Source organism: Dendrobates tinctorius, unplaced genomic scaffold (genome assembly GCF_039654945.1).
Source record: "Dendrobates tinctorius isolate UK_male_01 unplaced genomic scaffold, ASM3965494v1 ptg000203l, whole genome shotgun sequence".
Lineage (NCBI taxonomy): Eukaryota > Metazoa > Chordata > Amphibia > Anura > Dendrobatidae > Dendrobates > Dendrobates tinctorius.
This window is the reverse complement of record NW_027361870.1, coordinates 8,517,627-8,542,422: the sequence shown is the minus strand read 5'-3', so window position 1 is coordinate 8,542,422 and position 24,796 is coordinate 8,517,627. Positions and strand designations below refer to the sequence as shown.

The window sequence follows — 24,796 nt, the reverse complement described above, 5'->3', positions numbered from 1 at the left end:
TGCAATTCGAAACCAAAAAAAATGAAATCCAAACTTTTAATAAAAAAAAAAAACACAAAATGAGTAACAAATCGCAGCTTTATTCTGTATCATAAAAGAGATCAAAACCCTTCACAAAGTAGACGGCACTCCGCGCCCCCAGAGCAGCCATCACAGCACACGAGTTCAGCACTCAATTACTAGTGATCTGCAGCAGAAAGCTTTCCAACCTATTGGAAAACAACATGGGACATGCTGGGAGTTGTAGTTTATTTGTTTATCTACAGCTGGAGCTACAGAAAGCCAGCCACTACCAGCGTGTAACAGTTGTACTTTCCCACCAAAAAGATGGCCGCCGCCGTCGCCTCGGTACGTCACCTTGCGTTTCAAGTCACGTGTGAACGCGGGGCTGCTGGGGAAAAGTGTGACGTTGCGCGTTGCCGTAAAGCGCCAGCCAGCATTCACAAGGTAAGAAATGTTGGTTTTACTTTTCTGGACGGCCGCCTGGCTGTGGGTTGTGTCTACGGCACCGGGATCCGTAGCAATTCTGTACCGGTGTGGCGGCCGCTGGTCCCTGTATGTCCTGTCCCTGCGGCTTCTAAGCAGCGAGAGCGGGAATATTGTGTGTGCGGCAGCCTGTAACTGCGGGCTGGAGCTGCACATTACTGCGCTGCCGGGGAGCAGGCAGTGATTAACCAGTTCATGACCGGCCCGGTACCCCCTCCCAAGCGGCCATATAGTCCTTTCCAGACCCCGCACCCGAGCGGGCCATTCACCTCCTACCCTGCTCCATACCGGGCTGTTTACCAGGCCCGCCCCAGTAGACCATTACACCCTTATCCTCCTCACTAGGACACCTACTCCCAGCCTCCTCACCAGGCCATTTACCCCCTATACCTGCCCCCCATGCCTCCTCACCAGGCCATTTACCCCCTATACCTGCCCCCCATGCCTCCTCACCAGGCCATGTACCCCCTATACCTGCCCCCCCATGCCTCCTCACCAGGCCATTTACCCCCTATACCTGCCCCCCCATGCCTCCTCACCAGGCCATTTACCCCCTATACCTGCCCCCCATGCCTCCTCACCAGGCCATTTACCCCCTATACCTGTCCCCCCATGCCTCCTCACCAGGCCATGTACCCCCTATACCTGCCCCCCCATGCCTCCTCACCAGGCCATGTACCCCCTATACCTGCCCCCCCATGCCTCCTCACCAGGCCATGTACCCCCTATACCTGCCCCCCCATGCCTCCTCACCAGGCCATGTACCCCCTATACCTGCCCCCCCATGCCTCCTCACCAGGCCATGTACCCCCTATACCTGCCCCCCCATGCCTCCTCACCAGGCCATGTACCCCCTATACCTGCCCCCCCATGCCTCCTCACCAGGCCATGTACCCCCTATACCTGCCCCCCCATGCCTCCTCACCAGGCCATGTACCCCCTATACCTGCCCCCCCATGCCTCCTCACCAGGCCATTTACCCCCTATACCTGCCCCCCCATGCCTCCTCACCAGGCCATTTACCCCCTATACCTGCCCCCCAGCCTCTGGATCAGGCCATTTATCCGCTATATCACCCCTTGCACCAGGATGTCACATCCCCGCCTTGCCATTAACACCCTATAATCCTGCCTCACCAGACTATCTACCCCCTATATCCCCCACACCTCCTCACCAGATCATTTACCCCCATGTCACCCCCTGCATCTGGCTATTTATTACCTATACCCCCCACCTCTGCACTGCTACATTTACCCCCTATATCTCCCCTGTATAAAGCTATTTGTCATCTATACTGTCTCCCACATCCCCATTGGGCTGTTAAGCGCCTATATCCCCCCTCTTCATTAGGCCATTTATCCCCTATATCATCCCTTGCACCTGGCCATTTATTACCTACACCCCCCCACGCCGCTGTACCAGTACATTTAGCCGCTATATCCCCCTACATCAGGCTACTTATCACCTATACCACCCTCCCACAGAGCCATTAACCCCTATGTACACCCCTGTGTCCCCACTGGCCATTTAGCACGCTTGTCGGTGTGCAGTTCTCTGTTCATTCATATGGGAATTCCAACAGTTGCACGGTCCCAGCAATGTTCAGAACAAGTGAATGGGGGGGGGGAGGAGAGACACCCGTGCGACAGGTCCCACTCTCTACAGATTTAGGAAACCAATTCTCTCATACGTTTGAATGAATACCAGTGTACCAATGCAATTTTTTTGGGGTTGGGACAGATTCAAATGTAAGAAGCTGCTGACTTTTCCACAGCTTCTTGTTCTTCTCTGCAGTGTAATCAACAATTCATTTCTCTTACAGACGGTCAACGCGATGGATATTCGGCCAAATCACACAGTTTACATCAACAACTTAAATGATAAAGTCAAGAAGCCAGGTAAGAGTCTTCTCTATTTTTCTCGCAGAGGGAACACCTCAACGTTTACAATGTATTACAGTGTAGAATGAAAGGAGCTTCCCATAGCCATAAGGGAAAAATGTCTGATGGATCTTTAAAGGTGGGGGTCCTGAGCTGCCCCTGCCTCACATACAATGAGGAGGGGCTTGAATAGAGCTTTGGTGGAGCACCATGATGTCTGTGGAGCTGACTGAGAACAGCTGCTTTCTAAGAATCCGTGTACATGGACCGACCGGCAGCACGAAGTGATCGCCAATCTGTAAGCATTTAACGATCGGCAGTCGTTTTAATACCTATTTACATAGGTAGTAGTGATGAGCGAGCGTGTTCGGATAAGGTGCTCGAGTGCTAATAGAGCATCTTCGGCGTGCTCTAATACTAGGTTTGAGTCGCTGTGGCTGCTCGCATGCTTGGATAACCCCTTATCGGAGCACGCTCGCTCATCACTAATAGTTAGACCAAAGTAATGATCTGTCCTAGATCGCTCAGCGCACATAGGCTGCCTTGGTTTTCTGTAGTGCGAGTCTTGTTTACAGAGGATGATGCTTCACTGGAAATGATAATCTTTTACATTGCAGAAAAGATAATTTCACCTGCAGTGTTTTGGTCGTTCCTTAGGTGAGCAGCAGCCTGTTTAGACTGCAAAATAACGCTTAACACTGCTTGACTAGTTTTGTTGTCCCCAAAAATATACACTGCCATGCAATTTATATCTGTGACCCGCTCCTCCTCACTGAGGTTATGCAGTAACGAGGAATTAGGAGGACTTGGGACCTGCTCCAGTGATCAGTATAGGTCGCAACAATCAGACATTCATCTCCTATCCTGTGTTAAAATAATTGTCCTTTACAGTTAAACCCCTTTAACATGACTGTGAACGTTTAAAGCCATTTGAACATACTATTTTTGGTGGTTGCCAGTGTGATGTATGGAGGAAGCCTAACTTAGTTCTGGATTTTTAGGTAAAGTACTGTTCTCAAGGCACTGCCATACAGTGTGGCAAAAACGGTAGAGCAATGGACACATTGTGAAACAAAATAGTGTGAGCATTGGCTTGTCCCCTGTGGGAAGAGCTTCTGCCATAAAGCACTTGCACCACAGCAGCCTCAGAGATCAGCGTGAGAATAGCTGGTAGCCAGCTGTCTCTTATGGCTCGCTGGGTGTACTGTTGTGTGAGGTCCTCACATTTAGGTGTCACACTTTCCATTTAACTAGTTCGGCAGAAGAGTCTAGTGTCACTCTTATCTCCACCTGTGTCATCCCAGCGGCTCTCTGCCATTGCTAATCAGGCCAGTAATTTTCATCAGGTTTCATTTCTGTACTTCATGTTTACATCACATATGCATCAATCAATCTGAAGAAAAGCTTGACCATTAGGCTATGTGCACACGCTGCGGTTTTTGCTGCGGATCCACTGCGGTTTTGGCCGCTGCGGATCTGCAGCAGTTCTGCAGACAGTGTACAGTAGCATGTTTATCCTATGGGATTTACAATCTGCTGTGCACATACTGCGGAAAAGCTGCGGTTTTGAATCCGCAGAAAGAAATGACGTGTCACTACTTTTCTGCGGATTCTACAGCGGTTTACCATCTCTTCCATTGTAGAGGTGATAAACCGCAGGGGAAAACCGCAGGCCAATCCGCAGGTCGTTTTAACTGCGGTTCCGCAGATACAAATCCGCAGACCAATCCGCAGCGTGTGCACATAGCCTTAAATTGGTTGTCTCAAGATGATTCTTCAAGAGACCCTGACAAAGCAGGAAACTGGGAGGCATTGGAACGATGTGCTCCTAAAAATTGATTGTTCGGAGCAGCGTCACGGTTGAACCGCTAGTCCAGACCGTGCTCTCTTCCAGGCTGTTAGCAGAGCCAGCTTTGCCACTGCAGCATGGGAGAAGCACAGGGGCACTGAGGCTGGTGAGATCCTGCGATTCGACCAGTTCAGAGCGACATGAGCAGGCTATAAAGCATAGAAGGTGGTCTAGGAGAGGGGGAAGATTGGAGCTGTTCACGCTGGTGGTATAGATGGATCCGTTGCTGTAATTAGAAACCAGTGGGTTCTGTACCTGCTGGTGATTGCAGCTGAAAGGGAAAAAAAATGAGGGTAGTTTCTGGCCCAACCAACTAGATAAAATTTAAAGGGAATCTGTCACCCATATTTAGTGATATCATGTAAAGATATCACCCAATTGTATGTCCCATAAGGATTCTATTAGGATTTTTTATTCCCCCTGACCCCTCACCTTTGAGGCATAAATACCTTTTTTTATCTTGTTGGGGATGTATGCAAATCGCCGAGGTCCGGTCCAATGGGCGTGGCTTAGTCGCCTTCTTTCCTCCCCCCTCCTCGGCTTGCTGCACGTAATCTTCATCTGTGAATATCACAGATAGCGTTGGTTTACGCGCTTGCGCATTGAAAAAGCCTCCGGCACCTGCGCTGTATGCTTTGCCCAACTGTGGGCGAAGCATATAATCGCTACTGCGCATGCGCCGGTATTTTCTGGCGCGATCTATACCACGGAAATTGTGTCCTGCATGTGAAGACTTCCGGGGCATAGACCGTGCTGGAAAATACCGGCACCTGCGCAGTAGCGATTATATGCTTCGCCCACAGTTGGGCAAAGCATACTGCGCAGGCGCCGGAGGCCTTTACAATGCGCAAGCGCGGAAACCAACGCTATATGTGACATTCACAGATGAAGATTACGTACAGCAAGCCGAGGAGGGGGGAGGAAAGAAGGCGACTAAGCCACGCCCTTTGGACCGGACCTCTGCGATTTGCATTCATCCCCAACAAGATCATAAAGGTATTTATGCCTCAAAGGTGCGGGATCAGAGGGAATAAAAAATCCTAATAGAATCCTGATGGGACGCACAATTGGGTGATATCTTTACATGATATCACTAAATATGGGTGACAGATTCCCTTAAGGTTAAGTTAAAAACCTCAACACCTTATGTGTTTTTGGTGTACTGTGACACCCTTAATCAGGGTTCCCCCAACTCCAGTCCTCAAGGCCCACCAACAGGTTATGTTTTCAGGATTTCCTTAGTATTGCCCAGGTGATAATTCCATCACCTGTGCAATACAAAGGAAATCCTGAAAACATGACCTGTTGGTGAGCCTTGAGGACTGGAGTTGTGGAACACTGCCCTTAATCATAGGATCCTTGCCTTTTTATCCAGTTGGTTGTGCTGGAAACTACCCTCACTTTTTCTGCTGCTCATGCCATGCTTTTTGCCTAGGGTTAAATTGCAAAGTTTTTTGTTTTTTTGCAAGCACTTTGCAGTTTTACCTATTTATGAAATTGGAAAAAACAAACCCTTTTATTATGTACATGTGCATTTCAGATTCCTTTCAGGAATTTTAACGTAATTTGAGCTTTCTATTTTGTTCCCAGAACTGAAGAGATCTCTTTATGCGCTGTTCTCCCAGTTTGGCCATGTGATGGATATTGTGGCTTTAAAGACCATGAAGATGAGGGGACAAGCTTTTATCATTTTTAAGGAGCTTGCTTCAGCCACCAATGCTTTGCGGCAGTTACAAGGATTTCCTTTTTATGACAAACCAATGGTATGTAGCATCATGTTTTCTGGGTGTTTTAGACACTTAGGGAGGCGTTTATCATTCTCTCCATCAGGGCTGTGCTGTGGAGTCGGTAAGCCAAACTCCTCAATTTCCCTAACTTTCTGACTCCAGCCCCATAGCACTGGTCACTACTGAGCATTTGCATAAAGTGCAGCACAGATTCATCTCAACTACGACCCCACAGCACTGGTCACTACTGAGCATGTGCATAAAGTGCAGCACAGATTCATCTCAACTCCGACCCCACAGCACTGGTCACTACTGAGCATGTGCATAAAGTGCAGCACAGATTCATCTCAACTCCGACTCCACAGCACTGGTCACTACTGAGCATGTACATAAAGTGCAGCACAGATTCATCTCAACTCCGACCCCACAGCACTGGTCACTACTGAGCATTTGCATAAAGTGCAGCAGAGATTCATCTCGCCTACGACCCCACAGCACTGCCTCACTACTGAGCATGTACATAAAGTGCAGCAAAGATTCATCTCCACTCCGACTCCACAGCACTGGTCACTACTGAGCATGTACATAAAGTGCAGCACAGATCCATCTCAACTAAAAGCCGAGATCCTTGTATCAGGAACAAAACAGACATTTATAGAACATTTCATTACTTTCCCAAATTCTTATGGAAAACATTTACAGCACATCCTGCATTGTACTACTGTACCCAATTTGTTATTTATTTTAAGAGTCGGAGTCTGAAAATCTCTTCTTCGTGTTGATAACGCTTTCACTTTTTAGAGTTTTTCTTTATTCTAGAGAATAAGAAGTCGTCACGGGGCTAGGTCGGGTGAGGAAGGGGGGTGAGAAACCATTGTCATGATGAATTAGCCATTCCTCTGATCGCCACAATTCATTTATTTTTTTTTCTCACTGCCTCAAGCAATCGCTCCAGCACTCTAGTAATATTGGCTTACTGTGGTTCCCTGAGGAACAAATTCAATTTGATCGACTTCTTTGATGTTGAAAAAAAACAAACCACCATTGAGTTCAAATTTGATTTCACTTTCCGTGTTTTTTTTTTTTTTTGTTTTTTTTCTTGGTCTGGGTGATGAAGCTGCCTGTCCACTGGCTGAACTGCTGTTTTGTTTCAGGATCATGGGCGTAACGCCAAGATTCATTCCCTGTGATGACTTTTGACAAAAAATCAGGGTCACCCATCTCCCCCCCCCCCCCCCCCCCTTGCTCTTTCAATCTAGCCCCCTACGACGACTTCTTATTCCCAAGAATGAAGAGAAACCTAAAGGAAAAGCGTTTTCAGTACATAGAAGAGGTTAAGAGAAAATAGCTGGAGGTACTTAACAGCAATAGTTCACAAGAGTATAAAAGAAGTTTCGACCAGTGTAAAAACAGTTGGGACAAGTGCAGATCATCTAATGGACAGGATTTTGAATGTTTTCAAGATGTTATAGTGAATAAAAAAAAAATTTCATAAGCAATTCTAGTTTTCTTTAGGTACCAGTGTGTGCTATATATGTGTGTGTGTGTGTATATATATATATATATATATATATATATATATATATACACTCACTGGCCACTTTATTAGGTACACCATGCTAGTAAGGGGTTGGACCCCCTTTTGCCTTCAGAACTGCCTCAATTCTTCGTGGCAGAGATTCAACAAGGTGCTGGAAGCATTCCTCAGAGATTTTGGACCATATTGACATGATGGCATCACACAGTTGGCGCAGATTTGTCGGCTGCACATCCCTGATGCGAATCTCCCGTTCCACCACATCCCAAAGATGCTCTATTGGATTGAGATCTGGTGACTGAGGAGGCCATTTGAGTACAGTGAACTCATTGTCATGTTCAAGAAACCAATCTGAGATGATTCGAGCTTTATGACATGGCGCATTATCCTGCTGAAAGTAGCCATCAGATGTTGGGTACATTGTGGTCATAAAGGGATGGACATGGTCAGCAACAATACTCAGGTAGGCTGTGGCGTTGCAACGATGCTCAATTGGTACCAAGGGGCCCAAAGAGTGCCAAGAAAAAATTCCCCACACCATGACACCACCACCACCAGCCTGAACCGTTGATACAAGGCAGGATGGATCCATGCTTTCATGTTGTTTACGCTAAATTCTGACCCTACCATCCGAATGTCGCAGCAGAAATCGAGACTCATCAGACCAGGCAACGTTTTTCCAATCTTCTACTGTCCAATTTCGATGAGCTTGTGCAAATTGTAGCCTCAGTTTCCTGTTCTTAGCTGAGAGGAGTGGTACCCAGTGTGGTCTTCTGCTGCTGTAGCCCATCTGCCTCAAAGTTCGACGCAATGTGCGTTCAGAGATGCTCTTCTGCCTACCTTGGTTGTAACGGGTGGCAATTTGAGTCACTGTTGCCTTTCTATCAGCTCGAACCAGTCTGCCCATTCTCCTCTGACCTCTGGCATCAACATGGCATTTCCGGCCACAGAACTGCCGCTCACTGGATTTTTTTTCTTTTTCGGACCATTCTCTGTAAACCCTAGAGATGGTTGTGCGTGAAAATCCCAGTAGATCAGCAGTTTCTGAAATTCTCAGACCAGCCCTTCTGGCACCAACAATCATGCCACGTTCAAAGGCACTCAAATCACCTTTCTTCCCCATACTGATGCTCGGTTTGAACTGCAGGAGATTGTCTTGACCATGTCTACATGCCTAAATGCACTGAGTTGCCGCCATGTGATTGGCTGATTAGAAATTAAGTCTTAACACACAGTTGGACAGGTGTACCTAATAAAGTGGCCAGTGAGTGTATATATATATATATATGTACAGACCAAAAGTTTGGACACACCCTCTCATTTCAAAGAGTTTTCTTTATTTTCATGACTATGAAAATTGTAGATTCACTCTGAAGGCTTCAAAACTATGAATTAAAAAAATGTGGAATTATATAATAAAGTGTGAAACAACTGAAAATGTCTTATATTCTAGGTTCTTCAAAGTAGCCACCTTTTGCTTTGATTACTGCTTTGCACACATTCTCTTGGCGAGCTTCAAGAGGTAGTCACCGGAAATGGTTATCACTTCACAGGTGTGCCCTGTCAGGTTTAATAAGTGGGATTTCTTGCGTTATAAATGGGGTTGGGACCATCAGTTGTGTTGTGCAGAAGTCTGGTGGATACACAGCTGATAGTCCTACTGAATAGACTGTTAGCTGCTTTTTTTTCTTGCCATAATACAAATTCTAAGTAAAGAACAACGAGTGGCCATCATTACTTTAAGAAATGAAGGGCAGTCAGTCTGAAAAATTGGGAAAACTTTGAACGTGTCCCCAAGTGCAGTGGCAAAAACCATCAAGCACTACAAAGAAACTGGCTCACATGAGGACCGCCCCAGGAAAGGAAGACCAAGAGTCACCTCTGCTGCGGAGGATAAGTTCATCCGAGTCACCAGCCTCAGAAATCGCAGGTTAACAGCAGCTCAGATTAGAGACCAGGTCAATGCCACACAGAGTTCTAGCAGCAGACACATCTCTACAACAACTGTTAAGAGGAGACTTTGTGCAGTAGGCCTTCATGGTAAAATAGCTGCTAGGAAACCACTGCTAAGCACAGGCAACAAGCAGAAGAGACTTGTTTGGGCTAAAGAACACAAGGAATGGACATTAGACCAGTGGAAATCTGTGCTTTGGTCTGATGAGTCCAAATTTGAGATCTTTGGTTCCAACCACCATGTCTTTGTGCGACGCAGAAAAGGTGAACGGATGGACTCTACATGCCTGGTTCCCACCGTGAAGCATGGAGGAGGTGTGATGGTGTGGGGGTGCTTTGCTGGTGACACTGTTGGGGATTTATTTAAAATTGAAGGCATACTGAACCAGCATGGCTACCACAGCATCCTGCAGCGGCATGCTATTCCATCCAGTTTGCGTTTAGTTGGACCATCATTTATTTTTCAACAGGACAATGACCCCAAACACACCTCCTGGCTGTGAAAGGGCTATTTGACCAAGAAGGAGAGTGATGGGGTGCTACGCCAGATGACCTGGCCTCCACAGTCACCAGACCTGAACCCAATCGAGATGGTTTGGGGTGAGCTGGACTGCAGAGTGAAGGCAAAAGGGCCAACAAGTGCTAAGCATCTCTGGGAACTCCTTCAAGACTGTTGGAAGACCATTTCTGGTGACTACCTCTTGAAGCTCATCAAGAGAATGCCAAGAGTGTGCAAAGCAGTAATCAAAGCAAAAGTTGGCTACTTTGAAGAACCTAGAATATAAGACATATTTTCAGTTGTTTCACACTTTTTTGTTAATTATATAATTCCACATGTGTTAATTCATAGTTTTGAAGCCTTCAGAGTGAATCTACAATTTTCATAGAACTATGAAAATAAAGAAAACTTTTTGAATGAGGTGTGTCCAAACTTTTGGTCTGTACTGTGTATGTATGTGTGTGTGTGTGTGTGTGTGTGTGTGTGTGTGTGTGTGTGTGTGTGTGTATATATATATATATATATATATATATTATACCGTATTTCGTGGATTATAAGATGCTCCGGATTATAAGACGCACCACAAGTTTTGAGGAGAAAAATAGGAAAAAACGTTTTGTTTTTTTTTTAATAAAATGGTGGTGCTTTTTATAATCCATGCGTTTTATTGCTTACCGGGGGGTGGTGGCTGCGGTGAAGCGGGGTCACTGCTGGAGGAGACAAGATTGGAGCTTTGCTGCAGGCTGGGATGAGAGGGTGTTCACATGTGCGGTGCCATTTTCCCGGAGTCCACCGCATAGAAAACAATAGAACTGCGGGGGCTCTGGCCTTACACAAAATGTTGGCAGAGCACCCGCAGCAGCGCCCTGCACATCGGCACACCTCCTCATCCCATCCTGCAGCAGCGCTCCACTCTTTCCTACTCCAGCCGAGACCCTAGGACCCTGCTCCACCACGGCCGGAAAATATATATCTCAGATCCAGGTTCTCTTGCCTCCAATGAGAACTGGAGAAGATGTAGAAGGTGATAGCAGCGCTCGGAACAGTGACCCCCAAGTTTGGAAAATGGCTACAACAGATCCCAGGAGCAACATCTGAACTCTGTCCAGAAATCGCAATGCTGGGAACAGCCAAGGTCCTTCCCAGATCTCTGGTAGAGGACCCGAGAATGAGAAAGGACAACAAAAAACCACCCCCAGTGGGGGTGAGAAGGAAGTTTATATATAATGTGTATTCATTGTTTCCAGAGTATGGAATAAGATCGTTTTAGGGCACATTCAATGTTCTAAGAATGACAGCCACAGTAGCTGAAGAAACAAATGTTAGTGTAACAAACTTTATTTTGTTTGATACATAATCAATTATATAAAACATTTACTACATTTTTAAAAAATGTTGATGCATTCCCTTTTAAAGGGAACCTGTCAGCTCCAATGATAGCTATGCTATTCACCTGTAGATGTAGGGTTAACCTGCGGGTTAATAGTGTTATGAAGGTGCGCGGCCACAGTTCTTGCAGTGAGGCACCGAGATGAAAAAGCACCATAACTGACTGACAGCTGGCTCTGTACTGATGCCCTGCAAAGCTGGCTGTCAGTCATTGCTACGAGTGATGACTAATTGCTCCAGGCATTCCTGTGTGACTGAAAGCCAGCAGCTACCGGGAGAAGTAACGTTAATTTTCTCCTGTGTGCTGCACTTAAAGTACTGCTGACGTGCACCTTCACAACACCTGCAGATTAACCCTATATCTACAGGTTAACGTCATTATTGGGGAAAGACAGGTTCCATTTTAGTGTACGTCTTAGTCCATTTTCACAAATCCAGCATTCGTGGTCTGATGTTCGGTCTGCCTGGGCATCTCCTGACCTGAACTCCACAGTCACATATCTGCCTATGAGGCTTTTGGGGGTAAGATTAGGAGACTAATGTCCGGTCTGTACATTGTGTGCTCGGACCATGAACCTTTGCTCAGTCATATTTTTATATTCATGATTGCTGTGTGATACTGAAATCTCTCTAAATTACCCTTTTCATGTCTGTATTACAGATTTGGTATCACACTCTCGAAATTCCATGATATAACATACATACCATGAGCGTACCACAAAGGGATTTTTTTCTAGGTGTCGTTACTATGTGATAAGTGTTCAGGATGTGACGCGGTGCTCCCCCCCTAATATGTTCTCCTGTAGTAATAATGAGGATTTCTCCTGCAGCGCATTCAGTACGCAAAGACAGACTCTGACCTGGTGTCCAAGATGCGGGGAACGTTTGGAGATAAGGAGAAGAAGAAAGACAAGAAAAAGAACAAAGCTCTAGAGCAAGCAGCTAATGCCATGAATAAGAAGCCAACACTGGTAAGTGAAGAGCTTCCCATCCTCTGTATACAGGGAGCCCGCACATCTGTACTTAGTGAAGTACACCAATGGGGAGTGATTCATAGGATGAATGCGTGTGATGGACATATCTAATACATTAATTGTGCTGTCTGTAGAATCCATATTAATGCTTGCTGGGGAAAAAAACTAAAAAAAAATGGAGCATCCACTCTTTATGTTGTGGTTTTCTCCTACTGAATTGCTATCTCCGTGTCTCTTCTGAATGGATTTGATCCCTAATTTGGCACAAAACTCACAAGTCTTTTGATTTTGGTAATTTTTTTTTTAGATGATGGAAACAGAAAGCTCATTACCTGGAGGAGCACAGCATTCACAGGTAAACTGATCTGCGGAAAATTGCTTTATGGCCACATTCACGTGTTCAGTGTTTGGTCAGGATTTTACTTCAGTATTTGTAAGCCAAAATCAAGTGAGGAACAATCAGATGAAAGGTATAATAAACACATCACCACTTCTGTATGTTTAACTCACTCTTGCTTTTGGCTTTTAAATACTGATGTAAAATACTGCCAAAATACTGAACGTGTGAACATGGCCTATCTGTGTTTTTTTATTCTTTTTTGGTCGTTTAGCTAAATGAGGATTTATTTTTGTGTAGGGTTTTTTTTTTAAGTAGCTGGCGATATTTACATTTTTTTTTTCATACTCTGAGCTTGCACCATACACGGCAAACATAACAAGTGTGATCAGAGCTAGCTCCGCTCACTGTTGTTTTACGCCTCAAAACTTCTGTTAAGAGGATAATTTCCTGCTTCCTTGGGATCTGACCGCTCGGACACCCATGATCACAAGAACCAGGCTCTGCAGAGATCTGTCTAACTTGAGAGGAGGTCAAGCTGTCAAACTCCGCAATCTCCAGCAATCCTATAGAGATTGAAGGGAGCGAAGGTTCACTTGCTTGACCTCCACACCAATCAGAAGGGGCTCTGCAAAGTCCCATTCTCCGGGTCGTCGGTGTCACAGCTTTCAGAGCCCTTGCGATCAGGAAGTGATCCCCATAACTCTTAAACTTGGTACAACTGCTTTAAATAATTTTAACATTAGTGTCATCTGTTTAAGCTTGAAAATCCACTCTTCCCGCAGTGAAAGTGCTGCACTAGGTTGTTGGGTTATGTCACTTTAATGTTATTAATGGAGTATTCCCATCTCCAAGCACCTATCCCAATATGCAGTAGGTCTAATTATATGAGCAAATACCTCCAATTACAAATGTAGTATTGTTCTACTGATTCACGATGTCACTTACCCCATGCACAGGGCATTGCAGTAGCTTAGATACCCATGGTTATTACCACTAACAGCTAACTAAATGTTGCTATAACAATGGTTGTAACCATGTATATCTAAGCTACTGTAATGCCCTGTACATGGGGTAAGTGACATAGCGAATCAGAAGAACTATACTACATTTCTAATTGGAGGAATTTGCTAATATTATATCTACTACCTACTGGGATAGGATCTTTGAGATGGGAATACCCCTTTATGTTCTTCTGGGCCCATCTTTATTGGGATACATTCTTACAGCATGTGTAATGGACATGTTAAATGAACCATGTACTGTAAAGATTGTTCATATATTAAATATATAATTTGTGTTATACCTGTCATTATTTTTTTAAATTCTTTTAATTTAAACTAGATTCCTGATAACCCGCCTAATTACATCCTATTCTTGAATAATCTACCCGAAGAAACCAACGAGATGATGCTTTCTATGTTATTTAATCAGTAAGTATTCCATATGTCCCATAATTGTCAGACAACAATGATCTGGTGTGCTTTTGAGATTGCTATGTCCTTACATATCATAATATCTCCTGGGATGCTGGTACTTTCTGAACTTTGTACTGCATGTATCGTTATAAAGCAGAATACTAATCATCTTTGCCCCTAATAATTTTGGCCTCTGTTCACTTAACCTTTTCCCAACATGAGGCGTATATGTATGGTGCTGCGGGAGCTGCGTTCCCACAAACTGCCTTAGAGATACAGCATGATCATGCTGAGTCCCGATACTATCATGTGTGGGTGTCAACTTTATATGAGAGCGGACACCCTGCAGCGATGCCCAATATTGCTGCTAGCGCCGATCGCGGACGATTAACCCCGTCTGATGCCGCTGTCAATAGTGACAGCGACATCGATGGGCATTACAGAGGGAGGGAGCTCCCTCTCTGCTTCCATCGGCACAGTGCGATTTTGATCGCGTTGTCCCGGTAGTCTTCATGGTGACCCCGGGCCGAAAGATGGCCGTAGGGTCACCCAGGGACAGTGGCTTTAAGCTCCTCAGAGCAGGAGCTACATGCCTCCTCCCTGCCTACGACACGCTGATCTAATGTACTGTAATGCAAAAGCAGTGCAGAGTATTAGATCAGCGATCAAGGCAGGAAACTATGTCCCGTCCTGGAACAAACTAAAAAAGGTAATAAAGTTGTAAAAAAAAGTTACAGTATTAAAAAAAATAACAAAAAAACAAAAAAAAAAAAATTAATCCAATAAATATCCACTGCTCAAAAAAAAAATAAAGGGAACACTTAACAACAGAATATAACTCCAAGTAAATCAAACTTCTGTGAAATCAAACTGTCCACTTAGGAAGCAACACTAATTGACAATCAATTTCACATGCTGTTGTGCAAATGGAATAGACAACAGATGGAAATTATTGGCAATTTTCAAGAAACCTTCAATAAAGGAGTGGTTCTGCCGGTGGGGACCAGAGACCACATCTCAGGCAGCCTACGTGGAGCGGGGGCGCCGTATTGTATCCCCAGGGTGCCAACCTCCGCTGTCATTAAGGGATACTTACAGCAAGACACTGTCTATTCCCTGAGATTATTTCTTGTAATTTGTCTAATGCGCATGATTATATTAACCTGACATTGCATATATTTTCGATGACCCTTACAAACCTGATTACTTCAGTCATGCCTCTATTGATGAGCTTTTAACTGAATGCTAATAAAAGGTTTTTTTTTTTTTCCTTTGGTTTTCTTGTTTTGCCCACACAGTTTTTCAAGACATATAGGGGGTATCCGTGTACTGAAAAGAAAATGCACAACTAATTTTGGGGTCCATTTTCTCCTGTTTTCCCTGTGAAAATAAAAATTTGGGGGGTAAAGTAACATTTTTGTGAAGAAGAAAAAAAAAAAAAAAAGTAAAATGTTAATTTTTTTTCATTCCATATTCCATTCATTTTTCTGAAGCACCTGAAGGGTTCATAAACTTCTTGAATGTAGTTTGGAGGATTTTGAGACCCCTCAAAGTTTTGTTGGAAAAATGAGAAATCATTGATCAACTTTTATCTCTTCTTGCTTCCTAAGAAAAAAAATTTTTTTGAAAATTGTTCTGATGTAAAGTAGACATGTGGGAAATGTTATTTATTAAGTACTTTGTGTGATATAACTTTGTGTGATATAACTTGGAGATGGCATAAAAATTGTTTAAAACCTGCCAAATTTTTGCCACATTTCTGTTTTATTTTTTCACAAACGCAGGACGTATCAAACAAATTTTACCGCTATCGTGAAGTACAATATGTCACACAAAAAAAGCTCCAAATCAGTGGGATCCATTGAAGCGTCCCAGAGTTATCACATAAAGTAACACAGAGATGGGACCCAAAGAGTGGTCGTAAATGGCTGCACATCCAGTTGGAAGAATGTCTCAAGTGGGGTACCACAGGGCTCTGTCCTGGGCCCTGTATTGTTCAACATCTTTATCAACGATTTAGATGAAGGAATTGAGGGTAAACTGATTAAATTTGCTGATGACACAAAGCTAGGAGGGATAGCTAATACTAGAGAAGAGAGAGAGAGGATTCAAAAAGATTTAAATAAACTGGAGAAGTGGGCAGCAACTAACAGAATGGTTTTTAACAGGGAGAAATGCAAAGTACTACATCTGGGCAATAAAAATGAAAAAAGCATATATAGAATGGGAGGAATAGGGCTAAGTGACAGCACATGTGAAAAAGACTTGGGTATACTAATAGATCACAGACTGAATATGAGTCAACAGTGTGATGCAGCAGCAAAAAAGGCAAATGCAATTCTAGGATGTATTAACAGAAGCATACAGTCTAGATCACGTGAAGTAATTATTTCCCTCTACTCCTCTTTGGTCAGACCTCATCTGGAATATTGTGTCCAATTTTGGGCACCACATTTTAAAAAAGACATCAACAAACTGGAGCAAGTTCAGAAAAGAGCGACCAGAATGGTGACCGGTCTGCAAACCCTGTCTTATGAGGAAAGGTTGCAGGATTTGGGAATGTTTAGTTTGCAAAAGAGAAGACTGAGAGGAGACTTAATAGCTGTCTACAAATATCTAAAGGGCTGTCACATTGTAGAAGGATCAACTTTATTCTCATTTGCACAAGGAAAGACTAGAAGCAATGGGATGAAGCTGAATGGGAGGAGACACAGATTAGATATTAGAAAAAACTTTTTGACAGAGTGATCAATGAGTGGAACAGGCTGCCACGAGAAGTGGTGAGTTCTCCTTCAATGGAAGTCTTCAAACAGAGGCTGGACAGACATCTAACTGGGATGATTTAGCGAATCCTGCTTTGAGCAGGGGGTTGGACCAGATGGCCCAGGAGGTCCCTTCCAACTCTACGATTCTATGATTCTATGACAGTGGTCAGAATAGTAAAAATTGGCCTGGTCAGGAAGTGAAAACGGGCTTTGAGGTGAAGGGGTTAAAGAGAAACCTTTGTTTTAATTTTTGTCTGGTAATTCAATAATACACATGAATATAAGCAGCTTTGTAATATATCTTGTCAGAGAAATCTGCTTCTTTCTCCTCCTAGACTGATCTCTCATTGTGATTATTCTTAATGCACGGTAAATCTGTCTTTACTGACTACAGATTATTACCTTACTGAGATGGGAGGTGGCAATTGTAGATTCTATGCAGGAGGGAGGAGCCAGAGACAGAGCTCCTCCCTCTCCACACCACATAGAATCTCATCAGCACCAACTGTTACCGCCTATCTCAGCGATGTGAAAGTCTTCACTGAACATTTTAGTTGTGAATTGAGGATTTTCCAAATAAGTTATAATTCCACGAGAAGGACGCAGATTTCTCTGAGATATATTACAAAGTTGCTTATCACGTGTATTTATTTATGCAATATAAATTTGAAACAGTTACTCTTTAACTTGCCACGTGTCCTACAGATGTGTTTTCTACACATTTGTTGTGTGAGTTTCTGGCTCCTTAATAGCTTTTTAGATCCAATCTTCAAAATAAGAAAGACCCAGAGGGTGGCACATTGCGTAATAATGTATGAATAGGGCTAAAAACGCTCTCGCCTGACGATCACTGGTAGACTTACAGACCCAACTGTGGGACCTGCACGTGCCTCCTGGGACAGGTAGGTATAAATGTGAATCCGTGAATAAAACCCCGAGCACTAGCACTGCAAAGCATATAAAATGGGTTTGTCTGGAAATCTCTTGTTGGGAGTTTGTTCTTTTTGCTCATAAAAAGCATTTTCATATGAGGAAAAGGAATATGGAGCCCTGAAACGCCTTATTATAAGACAGAAATACATTTTATGTGCTTTGCAACTCTATTGCCCGTGTTTTTTATTCACTCAAGGGCCCGTCACACTAAGCGATATCGCTAGCAATATCGCTGTGTCTGATACTTACCTCCGACGGCTCCCCCGCTGGTTATCGCTGATTGTGCGGACGTCCTGGACCGTTTCTCGTCGTCAGTTTTCTGCTGGGGCTTCCTGCTGTGGAGACTAGCGACGCGTGGACGCGGGTGGGAGGACGTCAGGATCGCCTCGTCTGACAGGTAAGTAGCGACCCCCGACTGCTGCTACGTCGCTGGTGAGATCTGCCTGTGTGGCAGCTCACTAGCGACCACTTAGCGATGCACCATCGATCCTGACCGTGTCATATCGTTGGTCGGGATCGCTGGTAGATCGCTAAGTGTGACAGTACCTTTATCCTCACTCTTTAGAGATTTTTGATACCACACTGCAGGATATTAGTTTACTGACCTTTGTCATATTTAGTAAAATCAGCAATAAGTGTTTTGTTTTTTTTTTTAAATACCTGTTGGAAGTTGCCATAAGAAGATGATTTAGGCTGGTTTCACATTAGCGCTTTTTAAGCGCACGCACGGCCGGGGGTAGCTCCGCCCCCGAGCTGGCTCTCTGCCCGGCGTGCCCGCCCCTTGCTTGTAGCGCCGCCTCCTAGCGGACAGCGGCGCCTGCGATCGGCGCACCCTATCTTTAGCATAGGGTGCGCAGGCCGTGCTCTAGTTGCGCTTTGACCTGCGCTGCGCACTTTTGACGGTGCGCCGTGCGCGCCAAAATCCGAAAAGTTCGATTTTGGAGCGCACCGTCAAAAGTGCGCAGGTCAAAGCGCAACTAGCGCACGGCCTGCGCACGATCTGTGCACCCTATGCTAAAGATAGGGTGCGCCGATCGCAGGCGCCGCTGTCCGCTAGGAGGCGGCGCTACAAGCAAGGGGCGGGCACGCCGGGCAGAGAGCCGGCTCGGGGGCGGAGCTACCCCCGGCCGTGCGTGCGCTTAAAAAGCGCTAATGTGAAACCAGCCTCAGCTGTCATGTGTATAAATTAGGCAGTCACTGATTTTTAAGAGTCTCTGAGCTACTGAGTAGACACTGGTTGCTGTATCTCCCATATACCATACATACAGAACAATAAGTAATGATCTTTAAATCTATGCCATCAACTTATCCCAGCAATTTACAAATCAGAGGGGGCATGCACAGACTATATCATTATACAGTAACACACAGCTCTACAGATACCAAGAGGAGTGAGGGTCCTGCCCACAAGCATATTTCTGCAGCGCCAACATATTCCGCAGCACTTCACAGTTTTAGAGGGGACTTGTACGGACAATAAAGATATATTACAGAATAAACATAACTCAGATCCCAAAAGGAGTGAGGGCCCGGCTGCTCGCACGCTTGCAGTCTATGAGGAAGTAGGGGGTGGCATGACGAGCGAGTAAAAATTGCTTTTATTGTACCATACAGCTATAATATACTAAATAGGGTATGCATATAACGCTGCATGAACCGGTCACCAGCCAGTATGTGTACAGCACAGACACAGAGGGCATGGACAGTGTGTGAACAGAAGCTTACAGTCTGAGGAAGTAGGGGGGCACGAAAGGTAAAATTTCATACCGTGTTGTATGAGGATGTTCAGATTCTCTGCACTCCTGTCTCTTGCCATACAGACAGAAGCAGCAGCATGACTGTCATTATAAAACAGTACTCAGCTGTGTAGCTTTGAATTCAGCACTGGGATGAGATAAAACACTCACTAGGAAGTTGTACCTGCCTGTTCTCATTGTCGTCCTACTCTCACTTTTCAATAGTCTGTCTGCACAGTGAGGAATCAATCTGTTTTGCTTTGATCAAATTTGCAGCATTGATGGTGAGATAAGTAAGCGGTGGGGAGGGAAAAAAGTGGCTCATCAGTATAGTCGCTCGTACTATTGAATTTTGAAAAGTAAGTTTGTGGCTAGTGATGAGCGAGTATACTCGTTGCTCAGGTTCTCCCGAGCATGCTCGTGTGTCCTCCGAGTATTTTGGCGTTTTCGGAGATTTAGTTTTCGTTGTCTCATTTGCATGATTTGCGACTTGTAGAAAGGCTGAATACATGTGGGAATTCACTAACAAACAGGCATTCCACACATGTATTCAGGCTGTCTAGCAGTCACAAATCATGCAGATGAGACTACGAAAGCTAAATCTCCGAGCATGCCAAAATACTCAGAGGACACCCGAGCATGCTCGGGAAAATCCGAGCAACGAGTATACTCGCTCATCACTATTTGTGACCATTTAATTCAAGGAAAGAATCCTTTAGGCTATGTGCACACGCTGCGGTTTTGGCCGCAGCAGTTCTGCAGACAGTGTACAGTAGCATGTTATCCTATGGGAGTTACATTCTGCTGTGCACATGCTGTGGATTTTTAACTGCGGAAAAGCTGCGGTTTTGAATCCGCAGAAAGAATTGACATGTCAATTGTTTCTGCGGATTCTGCTGCGGTTTGCCACCTATTCCATTGTCCAGGTAGCAAACCGCAGGGCAAAACCGCAGGCCAATCCGCAGGTAAAACCGCAGGTCATTTTACCTGCGGTTCTGCAGATAAGAATCCGCAGACCAATCCGCAGTGTGTGCACATAGCCTTACTGTGTTTTTTTGTGTTTATAAATACATAGAAATCGGGTCTAAGCACTGCCTAATAAAATACTAATACTTTCAGGTATTGTACCTTCTCTTTTCTTTCCACCTTGTCCTGCTGCTAGAAGCTGTTCTGCATGCTAAGCTACGTCCATTGCCATCCACTATATCTGTATTGCAGTGCAGTTATGTCTCTACTTTCTGGGGTGTTTTTCTTTTCTTTTCCTTTAGATGGCAGCTGATATTTCTTTGAAATGTTAATATTGTTAGGGCAAGATCACATAAAGAGCAGCGAATGTGCATTTTGATAGCTTGACATGCTTTAGCTTATAAGTGCACGTAATCTATAGTGTCCTAGATTCCTGCCATAGCATACATAAGTGGCAGCACTATGTAGCTTTACGTCCAGAAATATTTGTCGCTCTGGAATTTTCTTATTCTTGACCACTTTGACTCTAAACTTTACTAGCTTCATTTTTCTATATTGTCGTCTATGATAAATGTGATCAACATACTGATTTACAAAACTCAATGGGACGATGGTGACTGTTTTGTATTCTGAGTGTGTGATTTCCTTTTTATTTTTTTCCCCAGGTTTCCTGGCTTCAAAGAAGTCCGTCTGGTTCCTGGAAGACACGATATCTCCTTTGTAGAATTTGAAAACGAGAGCCAGGCGGGGTCCGCCCGAGACGCACTTCAAGGGTTTAAGATTACACCGTCTCATGCTATGAAGATCACATACGCCAAGAAATGAGACCGATTATCTTAGCTGGACTTATTTATGACTTTTTATTTGTTCTTTTCTCAGTGAATGTAAAATTTATGTGCAAATCTCGAAATACAGGAGGGATGCATTTGGTGACCATTGGATTCACGCTCTAATTTTGTATAAATAAATGCTTGTTTTTACTTTTGTGTAAAACATTAACCGTTCATTGCTAATAGACTAAATGATGAAGCTGTTATCTCTGTGGTTGTTGGGCAGCGCTCATAAACACTCTGACGGAAATTGTAATATCAGGTAACGGATATCTCATTCAAAGCTGATTTCTGTCCCCCCCCTCTTACCAAATAAACCAAAAAGCAAACAAATCATATTAAACTATGGGGCCGATTCATCAGTTTTTGCCAGAAGTCTGGTACAGAAGGGTTGGAAATGTTGCAAAATTTTACAATTTTTAGCTTTTTTTTTTTTTTCTCTCTAGTCCTGGCCAGCTCTGAGTCAATTTTTGGAAAAGGTGGATGGAGCACCATGGAAAAGGGCATACCTGAAAAATTCATTAAAAATGTATGTGAATTATGACGGAAAACCCAAAACTGACATGGACAGCAGTAGGACCCATGTTATGCAATTAATCTATTCAATTAAAGTTTAATACAGACCAAATGCCCATGTGAAAAAGATCACAGGCTGCACGTGTCAGTGTCTCCTGTATGGCGGATGAGACTCGTCCATTGTCTATGGGTGTGCAAAATAAAAATTGGATCCCATTATGAATAATCCATATAGCATCTGATTTTTACAGATACATTTCCCTCACTAACATAGGCCATGTTCAGTCATAGGAGCGTCTCTGCTACTCGTTCAGCCCCCGCTGACAATACAGAGCGTCCGCTGTAACCGCGTCAATAACGGACACTAGCTTTACATTGAGGCCATCTATCAGTCGGGGGCATGATTACATCTGCCACTCTATATTGTCAGCGGTGACTGAACCAGTGCCGCCCCCATGACTGCATTGTGAATGCTGGCAGGGAGAACAAAGATCATTTCCTCCCTGCTGCATTCGGCGGCGGGCAGCAGAATATCGCAGTTATTCTGCCGATTAATCATTGTTATTTCTAGTGACAGGTTCCCATTAATTATTTAATTTCCCAGAGGAGCATGCATGGTATATAAGTCTCCTCTAACATGCCAGGGCCTGGCTGGTCACTCTCCACAAGGAGAAAAGTTACCCCTTAGGCCTGTTTCACACATCAGTTTTTTTGTTCAGTCAAAATCCGCTAAAATGGCGGATAGCGGATCCGTTCCTGTACTGACCACAACGTTTGTCACCGGACCGTTATTTTAACGGGGGGGGGGGGGAGAGATTTTTCAGCTGCCAGAACAGAGTTTAGGGTTAAATTCCGGCTGAGTGAAGTCTTTCGGGCATGCCCAGTGAGAAGTGCGGATCCTGCAGCCCGAAAAAACGTTGCATGGTCCGTTCGGGCATGTCGGCGGACGTCAAAATTTTGGCGGATCCGCAAAAAAATGGATCCAACGGATGGCCATCCGTCAAGATCCGCCAGTAATGCAACTCAATGGGAAAAAAAACGGATCCGCCAAGAAAAATGGTGGATCCGTTTTTTTGCAAAATGGCGGATTTTGACTGGACACAAACGGATGTGTGAAACAGGCCTTAGATCCCCATTTAGGGTGTATCACCCAGCCCTTTTTTGCAGCATTTTTCCACACATGAAAACGCAATTTTGGCAGGAAAATTATTATGCACAATTTTTTTGTTTTTCATGCTTTTTATTGATGCATGTTACAAGTATTTTTTATGCTTTTAATTGAATTGGTACAAAATGTAGCAAAATTATTGAAAGAACATGCTGCAGATTTCGACTATGTTCACACGTTGTTTTTTTTTTTTTTTTGTATTTTTTTGGGAGGCAAAACCTGTTCTCTTGATAGTAAAGAAGCAACACCAAAAAAAGCTGGTTTTTGCTGAGTGTTTGCTGCGTTTTTGGTACGTCGTGTTTGTTTTTTTTTTAAATGCGTTTTTGTCTGGGTACATTTGTCTCAGCACACGCCAATAATACCGCTGATCGTGCGGCCACACTGAGGGGATACACTTAATTTCACAGAAAATGCGGTGTCCCTTAAATGGCCAATAAATTGTACCACTAAAAATGTCAAATACAATGTGGCACTGAGAATGTTATTTATAACATTTGAAATATTAGCTTTACCGCTGGAAGTTGCCAGCTGCTTACAGGGCTGGCTGCTGGGATAGCTGGGTACATTGATCAAGTACCAGGGAAGCTGGGTGCAATGATCTCGGCCAGTGTCATAGAGAGACTGTCGGGTGATGGAGTGTGCGTCTGTGTGTGTGGTTTAGGTGCACGCGGCATTGATTGTATCTGGTGTGTCGGCATATGGGCACAAGCCGCCAAACACAGTGAGAGACACGGTGGGTATTGAAGCCTCGCACTATAGGTAGAGAGTAAATCGAATCTATATGGAGTGCATCTAGTTCTGGGGATAATGCGATAGTTTAATGTATCACACTGACCTGTTTGGAGTGGCAGGCGCCGTAGAGCGAAGGTCAAAATACTTAGAAGGGCTGGATTTAGGCGGTGATTGTGTCAGAATTGGCCCCGGCCGGTGGCAAGCGTAAGAAGAATCACTGCCGGTTGACCTAAGTGGTGTAACCGCTTTTAGTTTGGGATTAGTGATGTCACTTCAGTACCTGTGGTCAGGTGTTGGCGGGTGAGAATAGAATAGTCATAATCCAACGCGTTTCGGGAGCTTAAAGCTTCCTTCCTTAGGGATTTGTGTGCAGAATTTGCCGCTCGAAATCTGCCTTTTTTTTTTTTTTTTTTTTTGCAGAATCCGCAGGAAATCCACATAAAAAGCGCGCGGATTTGGACCTGCGGATTCTGCCAAAAAAAAGCAGATTCCACGCAGAAAATTCTGCACACAAATCCGCAACTTGTGCACATTCCCTAAGGCTTCCTTCCTCAGGCATTTATTGCGGATTTCCCCTGCGTTTTTACACCTGCGTATTCCTATAATGGAATGGGTGTAAAAACGCAGAATCCGTACAAAGAATTGACATGCTCCAGAAAAAAAAAAACGCAGCGTTTCCGCGTGGATTTTTGTGCAGCATGTGCACAGCGGTAAATGATTTGCAGATCTGCAGTGGATTCGCAGAGGCAAATCTGCAACGTCTGCACATACCCTTAAGCTCCCAAATCTTTTCTCCCCATTCATCCATTTATTGGTTTTGAGCGGCGTTTGGATTTATCTGTTATTTATTTCTATATTTTTGACAACAGGTGGTGGTTGTCACCTAAACAAGGCGGCTAGAAACAAATTTTTGTGGCAAGTGCCAGTGGGTTTTTCTATTTTTAAAAAAAAAAAAAAGCCTGATTCATCTTCACCAGGTTTTGGCAACAGAAACGCTGCAAAACCTGATACCTACGTTTTTCGCTGCGTGTTTTTTTTTTTTTTTTTTTTTTTCACTACCCATTGCTTTCAATGGGTGAAAAACGCTGAAAGAAGTGACAT

General features: G+C 44.3%; 1 protein-coding gene across 3 annotated transcripts; it reads left to right on the top strand.

Moving 5' to 3' along the window:
* Window positions 1-292: 292 nt before the first annotated feature.
* Window positions 293-21,429, top strand: SNRPB2 (small nuclear ribonucleoprotein polypeptide B2). Of its 3 annotated transcripts, none has more exons than XM_073553799.1 (7): window positions 293-447; window positions 2,309-2,384; window positions 5,806-5,978; window positions 12,151-12,291; window positions 12,602-12,649; window positions 13,976-14,064; window positions 21,115-21,429. In XM_073553799.1, exons 1-7 carry the CDS (start codon window positions 328-330, stop codon window positions 21,272-21,274), a joined length of 807 nt encoding a protein of 268 aa, XP_073409900.1. In that variant the 5' UTR covers window positions 293-327; the 3' UTR covers window positions 21,275-21,429. The 3 variants fall into 3 exon arrangements, with proteins under 3 accessions (XP_073409900.1, XP_073409901.1, XP_073409902.1); XM_073553800.1 differs by lacking the exon at window positions 293-447 and adding an exon at window positions 460-555; XM_073553801.1 differs by lacking the exon at window positions 293-447 and adding an exon at window positions 1,528-2,234.
* Window positions 21,430-24,796: the final 3,367 nt, after the last annotated feature.

Bases quoted from the DNA above. Each gene is read 5' to 3' on its own strand.
- SNRPB2 (XM_073553799.1), top strand. From the start codon at position 328: ATGGCCGCCGCCGTCGCCTCGGTACGTCACCTTGCGTTTCAAGTCACG. The intron at 5,979-12,150 runs GTATGTAGCATC...TTTCTCCTGCAG, and splicing joins CTTTTTATGACAAACCAATG to CGCATTCAGTACGCAAAGAC. The intron at 14,065-21,114 runs GTAAGTATTCCA...TTTTTTCCCCAG, and splicing joins CTTTCTATGTTATTTAATCA to GTTTCCTGGCTTCAAAGAAG.